The sequence below is a fragment of the Papaver somniferum genome, chromosome 2 (assembly GCF_003573695.1).
Source record: "Papaver somniferum cultivar HN1 chromosome 2, ASM357369v1, whole genome shotgun sequence".
Taxonomy (NCBI): Eukaryota; Viridiplantae; Streptophyta; class Magnoliopsida; order Ranunculales; family Papaveraceae; genus Papaver; species Papaver somniferum.
In genome coordinates, this window is record NC_039359.1 from 108,533,259 (window position 1) to 108,541,273 (window position 8,015).

At 35.3% G+C, this 8,015-nt stretch overlaps 1 protein-coding gene across 1 annotated transcript; it reads left to right on the forward strand.

Moving 5' to 3' along the window:
- Positions 1-1,456: 1,456 nt before the first annotated feature.
- Positions 1,457-4,176, forward strand: LOC113348749 (protein FAR-RED ELONGATED HYPOCOTYL 3-like). The gene is made up of 3 exons (XM_026592608.1): positions 1,457-1,577; positions 2,314-2,900; positions 3,511-4,176. Exons 1-3 carry the CDS (start codon positions 1,463-1,465, stop codon positions 3,721-3,723), a joined length of 915 nt encoding a protein of 304 aa, XP_026448393.1. The 5' UTR covers positions 1,457-1,462; the 3' UTR covers positions 3,724-4,176.
- Positions 4,177-8,015: the final 3,839 nt, after the last annotated feature.

Below are 8,015 nucleotides of genomic sequence, written 5' to 3' on the forward strand. Positions count from 1 at the left end.
TGGATATTGCATTACTGAAAATACCTTGTCCAACACATCCACCACTGATGCTTCCATTTTTCACCATTGATCCTTCAACACGAGCTTTTTCTTCATCAGCGCCTTTAAGAGGACTTTTTTTTTCGTTGATTGATTCTAATTTTCCAGAATTAAGTGATAGGAAGACTTCTTTACTCTCATTGAAAAGCGTTGGACCATTCAAATTATCTCACAAAGTACCCTCATTCTTATTCAGGAACATCAGTCATTTACAAATAATTGGTAGAACAATCGAATTAAATGGAATTAGATATTTGGAAACTAGGTGTGTGTACCAACATGAGATACACATAATAGGAAAGAACATGAGCTTCAGACCTAATTTTTCAATCCATACTGGAACTCCACCATCCCAGGATATAATGCATGAGTCACAACTCGACATTATGCAAAGAGAAGCATATCGTTCAATACAAGAATTTGAACAATATTTGCATGCCATTCAACAAAGTCCTCAGGGTTATCAAGATTACAGAAGATCACGTGATTCTGAAGGATCTCAAAGCTGAAAGATTACATCAGTGGTTTAGAAATCAAGGTGAAGGATCTCAAGCTGGAGGATCATATCAAAGGTTTGAGAGTAGGATGTATGGGACGCATATGACATAAACTGAAATGAGGTTGAGTAGTTATAATTATGCTTATATCATTTGAACAAATGAAGTTTTATTTAATATTTATAATTCAAACTGAGATTAAGTCTATTTATGTAAATAATTACATTTAGTTAGAACTAATCTTTTTAGAAATAAAAGTAAGATTAAATTTAGATTACGTTTAATTAAAATTTATAACAACTCTATCAACGTCTTGCTCGAATATTACGTATGGGTTATGAAAAACTCCTTAAGGATTGTGTAATGATCTTCTTAGACAATTTGTTTTTCCTTTTTATCTTCTACATTCCTCTCGAACTCGCAATGTAACTGCTGCGTTGGTTTCACCCCTAAGTAGATACTAATTGACAACTGTAACTAAAGCTGTAAATTCTTTCACTTATTTTAAATCCTCCTCTAATAACTCACACTCACTAAATCATCTTATCGTCGTTCTGAATCTCTAGCAGGATAAATACTACAAAATTTCTATAAAAAGATAAATCTTCATCCACGATAAACTCCGTAGGACTAATACACGATTGGACTATTGTTCCAAAATTGTGGGTGGAAAGGATGGAGAAAATCAAAGTGTAAAAAAGATTGAATTTATATTATAGATGAAGGATTAAGAGTCGCTAAATGAACTACCCGTTATCGGTCTAGTTTTGACCGATCGTCTATACTCAAATTTGAGCCAATTTTGCTCCTTTGTGGGTGGTGGTAGTGGGAAAATTCGTTCATTTGCCCACCCTACTGGATTGATCTTAGCCCGCGGGTTTAGCCCATTTTGAACTCGTGTAGAATACACATGAGAATCACAAATTATGTCCTCACCACAGTCACAGGAAAACCAAAAGAAAAAAAAAGACGAACCGAGAAAAGAATCGAATAGAGATAGAGAAGAGCAACAGAAGACAACAAAGAGGAAGTCGGAACCAAGTAAGTTTTATGATTTCCATTTTAATACTTTATTTTTCCTTATTCTAAATATTCAAGGTTATCGAAAGAACCCTAAAAAATTCGCAATTCAATATGAAAACGTCAATTTGTTTAAACGTGAACAAATTACTCAAACCCTAGATATCGATAATAAATATATCGAATAACAGAGTAACCAGTATGAATGATTGGTGGTCTAATTCAGCCTCCTCCCGTTTTTTGTGTTTGTTTTCTTGACAGATTCTAAGTCAGTTTTCTTTTTTAGCTTAAGTTTCATGTCTTCATAAGTTAGAAATATTTTGTTAGTTGATATTAACTAGGATACTGAAGTTTCTTGGCATGGTAGTGGAAAGCTGAAAACTTTTTGAAGTTATAATCATTTTTTAGAATTTGCAAGCATAAATTCGAATCTCGAATTCCTCCGATTAAATCAATTTGGCTACTAGCATCTTATGGTGTTTTATGGCTCCGTATGTATCTGTAAGTCAAATCGCCGTGATATCAGTTTCACGTGATATGGGAAACACCTCAATTTAAATCATTATTGCTAGTTTCCTCAAACAACTGCTTGTTTCTTAATCTTTTTCAATGTGCCACTGGTTCAAACTGTTTCTGGGCAATGCATTCAAACACTAAAACATTTTGAAATAGAAATTGAAGGTTGTAAAAAGTCTCTGTTATAGGATTTCTTATATGTCTGGAGTGTCATTGTGTTTTATTTCTTCTGTGTTAATAGTGAATTTTGAAGGCTATGTGAGTGAAGATGATGGAATGATATTAGGAGAAGATTTAACTGTACATGAAGAAGACCCCGTGGGTATGGAGATGGGTGCAGATGAAGACACCAAGATATTGATAGAAAATTCTGTAGGGACTCTTGGAAGTGAGGATGGAGAGATGGTTGGGATTTCGGATGGAGGAGATATAACTGTAAATGAATTGAACGGGAACAATGATGAACCGCATATAGGTATGGAGTTTGAATCTGAAGAAGCAGCTAAGATATATTATGCTACATATGCTACGCGGGTTGGTTTTATTACTCGAGTTGGTAATTGTCATCGTTCAGGTCGTGACAATTCTGTTATAAGTCGGAGATTTCTTTGTAACAAGGAAGGTTTCCGACTGAATAGCAACAACATAAAGCGACTTGAAGGCAGAAAGCCTCGAGCAATTACGAGGGAAGGTTGCAAGGCGATGATTATGGTTAGAAAAGAAAAGTCGGGGAGGTGGATCATCACAAAACTTGAGACTGAGCATAGTCATCCATTAGGGATCCCATCCAACAAGAATCGCCGTGTTTCTGTTCAGGCTCGGCCACAGGTCAGTGTATTTTGATATAGTACTACTACTGTTGTTTAACATGCTTTTTCTTGCTAAGGTGGGTGCCTTTGTTACCTATTGAGGGCTAAAGTGAACTGTATATGATTGAGGTCCTCTTAGATTGATGGCAAGGCATTCTTGCCAAAAGGCACACTCATATTCCCCTGCATCGCGTTTATCCGCTGATTATTAACATCTGTAGAAAACTTTTCTTGTTGTTTTGAGAATAAAGGTGTGCATGAATGTGCCATGTGTCTGAAACTTGTGCGGTTATTCATGTTTTAGTTTGATCAGGTTATTCATGTTTTAGTTTGATCAGGTTATCCATATTTTGCACAAGTAATGTGCTAATATGCTGGTTTGGTTGATTAACTTCTCCGTGTTTGCACAAGTAATTTGGTGGGACTTTTGATTATAAAGCCTATAAGTGTTGACGATTTGGGATAGAGTTGTGAAAATTTTCCTAGTTAGGAAGTTCCCCCTGAGAGCAATTTCATGTTATTTCAAGTAATTTTTTTTTATTGAGTCAGTGTATCGTCTTTGGCTTGTTATCACCCTTGTTTTTTTTTTCTTTTCCTGATTTATACATTTTCTATTTTCTTGTATATAGGATGAAAAGGATAAGAAAATTCGAGAATTATCTGCGGAACTTCATCGTGCAAATCAACAATTAGCAGATTGCCGGCAACAACTAGACATGATATTGAACGATATTGAACAACACACGAATCATTTAACGAAAAGTGTTGAAAAGGTAGTTGAGCAAGTAAAGGAACTTGAAGATGAAGACCAAGATTATTTTTCTTACCATATTAGCAACTAGGTGTGGTTTATTTTTTCCGACCATTCCTTTTTGAGTTGTCTATTCCCATGAGTCCTTTGATCTTTATTCACAACGCTTGATGAATGGGAAACCTAAAGGTCCTTGCCATGCTACACTCAAATCCAAATTTTCATGCAGGACCTGGTTTTGTAGTTTTTTTAAGTTTATATCTCCCGCTCACAAAGAGGATTTCCCTTCCTGGAATTAAGAATGGTTCCTGAGAGATTTGAGTTCTACTTCAAATTGGATTGGTATTTGAAGATCTAGATGGAGAAAGATTGATCTACGTGAGTAGGATTACATGATAGATTAGTTCTGTATTATATAGGGAAAATAAAACTAAATTTGAAATTTTGATTATTTTAGTTTTCTCGCATCAGTTATGATGTTGGTCTTGTTTCACCCTTCTTTATAACTTTTCTTAATCCATTATCCCGGACCATTGGCAGAGGATCCAATTGTCTCATACTCATATATGTAACAATTTTGTTTCAAATCCATACGAAATCCAAATCTACCTGAGATGACTTTGAATATTCATGAATTGATATAATCAAACAGACTATTACTGTTGAAGAAATAAATGGAACACTATTATTCTATTTGTTTGTTTGTTCTAAACTAGATCACCGCTACCACAGTGGGGAAGGCCGACCGAAAAAAATGAAACACCGTCATGCGTAATGGTGTTATAAGGTTAAAATTGATATGCATCTAATTTATGGTAGTTTATATAAATTTTCCCCATTTTTTATGTATCTTTTGTGGTGGTTTGCATCAATTTACCCTATTTGCTATGCATCTTTTGTGTTGGTTTGCATCTTTTCTTCCCATGTATTATGCATCTTTTGAGGTGTTATGCATAATGGCTATGCAATAAATTTTAAAAATATAAACACGATCGAATTTTTCGTAAAAACTCTAAATTTTATATTGTTGTTTGTACTCGTTGTGTTCATTTTTGTAAAACCTTTCCAGTGACATAAAATTTATAAATTTCTAAGACACGGATTTTTAAATATGTTATATTAAAGTTTGGTTACCAATTATATCCCTGAAAAATAAAAAACATAAGGAGCTATAATAATTAGACTAAAAGGGAGGGACATTTTGAGATTTTCATGTCCCAAAGACTACGGATGAAATGTATTTTATATCGAACAATTTCTAAAATCCATTACTATTGCTATTTTTATTGTTATAGCTTATGGACTTTATTTTATTACGTAAATAGTGATAACCTAATTATTCCACATTGAGAATGCAGGGTACCAAAATACACCACCAATGTTTTCTTGGGCAACCTGTATGGACAAACATAAATACAATTTTGAGAGTTCAATTTAATGAATCTCAATCAAGAAATAATATTTAGAGTTATATCTCTTTCTCTTACAATCAGAAAGTTTACAGAGACTCGTCCGTGAACCTGAATTACGTGTGAGAGTATTTGGATGATTCCAAAGATCAATATCCAAGAATCAATCAAGTTGTATCCAACAAACAAGGATGGATACATCTACTTTGATTGATTTACATACAACCTGTGATATTTTGTCATGTCCCAACCTTGTCATCCCCTAACAAGTTGTGTGTGTAATAAGGAAATTAGTCGTTAATCCGTCGTAGGATTTAATTAATCTGTTTTCAATTTAATTAGCTGTTAGTTTTTAGACGTGGGAGATATAACCACGCGTAGAGCAGTCTTTTTTTAGGGTTAAGATTTTAAGGTTGGGTTGCTTTATAACCTGAAACCGGATGTAATAGAAGGGCATTGAATGAAAAATAAAATTAAGAGGCTGCGCTCTTTGGAATGTAGAGTTACCCAAGCTTTCATCTCTTGTTCAGTTCTCTTATCTTCTCCTCTGTCTTGTCAAGATCATAGTATGTGCTTGACATTTGGTATCATCCAGTGGATTCCTCTTCATCGTCCTTGTAATGACTGGAGGTGCAACAATCAAAGATGTTGACCACACAAAAAAATAACAGTCCTCTATGGTTAAACAATTGACAGATCTGCAGATTAAAGAGAGTACAACCCGTGCTGAAGCATAAAAAAAAGCAGCAGGAATCAATGACCACACTTATTTCTTTGGCACAGGAATCTAAAGCTCAGTTCAATACACTTATGGCTCACCTTATTAGATCTACTCCTGTTCAACCTGTTGCACCTCAATCTGGTGAATCTTCTACCAACCCACCTCTCTTTGAAGCTGGTAACCAAGAGTTCACCAAAAAAAACCCAAAAATCGATTTCCCTAAATTTCATGGTGATAATCCTCGCAGCTGGATCCGTAAGTGTGAACGTTATTTCCATTTGAAGAGTGTGCAGGAACATCATAAAACAGAGATAACTTATATTCATCTTGATGGCAAAGCTGAATCTTGGTTTCAAGATTTTCAAACTGGTAGACAAACTATCTCTTGGTTTAATTTTTCTACTACTATCTGTGAACGATTTGAGGATTTAGCCAATGAGAATTTTGTGGGATGTTTTAATGAACTTTCTCAAATCAACTCGGTTAAGGAATATTTTGAAAATTTTGAACCATTAAAAGCACTTATGCTCCAGAACAACCCAAATCTTAAAGAAGATTATTATGTTATGAACTTTTTAAGTGGTTTGAAAGAGGTTATTAAACATCCAGTGGAAATGCACAAACCCACAACACTCTCTCAGGCCTTCTATTTAGCACGTTTACAAGAGAGTGCTCTGGCATTTCAAAAACAACAACCACCAAACCCCCTGCTTATAAACAACCCACCACTACAACTTATTTCAACAAATTTTTCACCCACACCACAGAAAATCAACACCACTTCCCTCCCAGCAACAACAAATAAATAACCTCCCCTTTTTTTATACACCCACCACTGCTGCAACTAAATCCTTGTATGTTGCACCACCTATTCGTCGTTTATGTGGAGAACAACAGGATAACATAAGAGCCCAAGGCCTCTGTTATAATTGTGATGAAACTTATGTCCCTGGTCACAGATGTAATCCACAACAATTATTCATGGTCATTACTGAAGAAGTAGAAGATTCTCCACAGCAAGTACCCACTCAGAACAATGATGATTCCTTGCTTGAGTCAGATATGGAGATTTCTCTCCATGCTCTTACAGGCACAATGAGTATTGATATTGTATGCATTCCAGGATTTATTAAAAATCTTGTTGTTACTATTTTGGTAGATACTGGAAGCATACACAGTTTCGTTGGTTCATCACTTGTGAACCAATTAGCTTGTGAAGTCAAATCCACAGTTTCTGAATCATAATTTTGAGTATATGGATGTTTCTGCTGCATGAGCTGAGAGTTCATCACATCCATCATACGTATTCAAAACGTTGACACATAAGAACTTTTCTTTCTTAGAATCATTAACAACAAGAGCTGACAGTGGATGTTCATCACATCTAATGCTCCTTTTTACAAATTCGTTGATCCTTTCTGTTATTAATGGTTTATCAAACCAATCACCATTTGAGCAACACTCATCTGCCCAAGACAAGTTACAGCTTCCACTAGTGTCGAAAACAACATTGAATGCAAAGGTTTTAGAAATTTGATCAAGAAATTTTACCTTTCCAAGAGGAGCATTTTTGGAGAGGGAGTTGAGGTTATTTCCTCCATCGATGACGTGCTTCTCAGAAACGTATTTCTCAAATACAGTTTCTAAGATATCCCAGGCATCTTTAGACTTAATGCAAGTAGACAAATAGTGCTGAAGGTCTGGGGCACTGGCATGTCTGATAGCATTTAATCCATCAGAGTTTTGCATCGCTGCAAGGGATTCTTCAGGACCGTAACTACCAACATCCTTAGGTAGAGATACATCGCCTTCTGTATTAACCAGAAGATCATAGCCATTAACAATACGTACCCAGGTTCTAAAATCACGTGCTTGAAGGAAAGCACAATAATAAGTTTCCACCATGGGTAGTTTGAGCCATCGAAGGTTGGTGATACGTTTATAGAGATAACACCTCTGTCCTTAGAGTCAGATCGCTATAAACACAAACTTGTAAGGTCTTAAACGTGTTTGCATGCTCTGATACCAATTGAAAAAGCGGGGGTCTAACAACCACACCCAATATTTCTCTTAACAATCTGTATGGACAAACTCCAATATACTTTCTAGAGAATCAACTAGACAGTCAAACTCAATCTAGATAAAAAGTATATCAAAGAGTTTATATCTCAATCTCTCGATTTCATATGTACTCAAGCAAATAGAAATATGCGAGTCTTTATCAAATACTAGAGAGATAACTTGGATGGTACC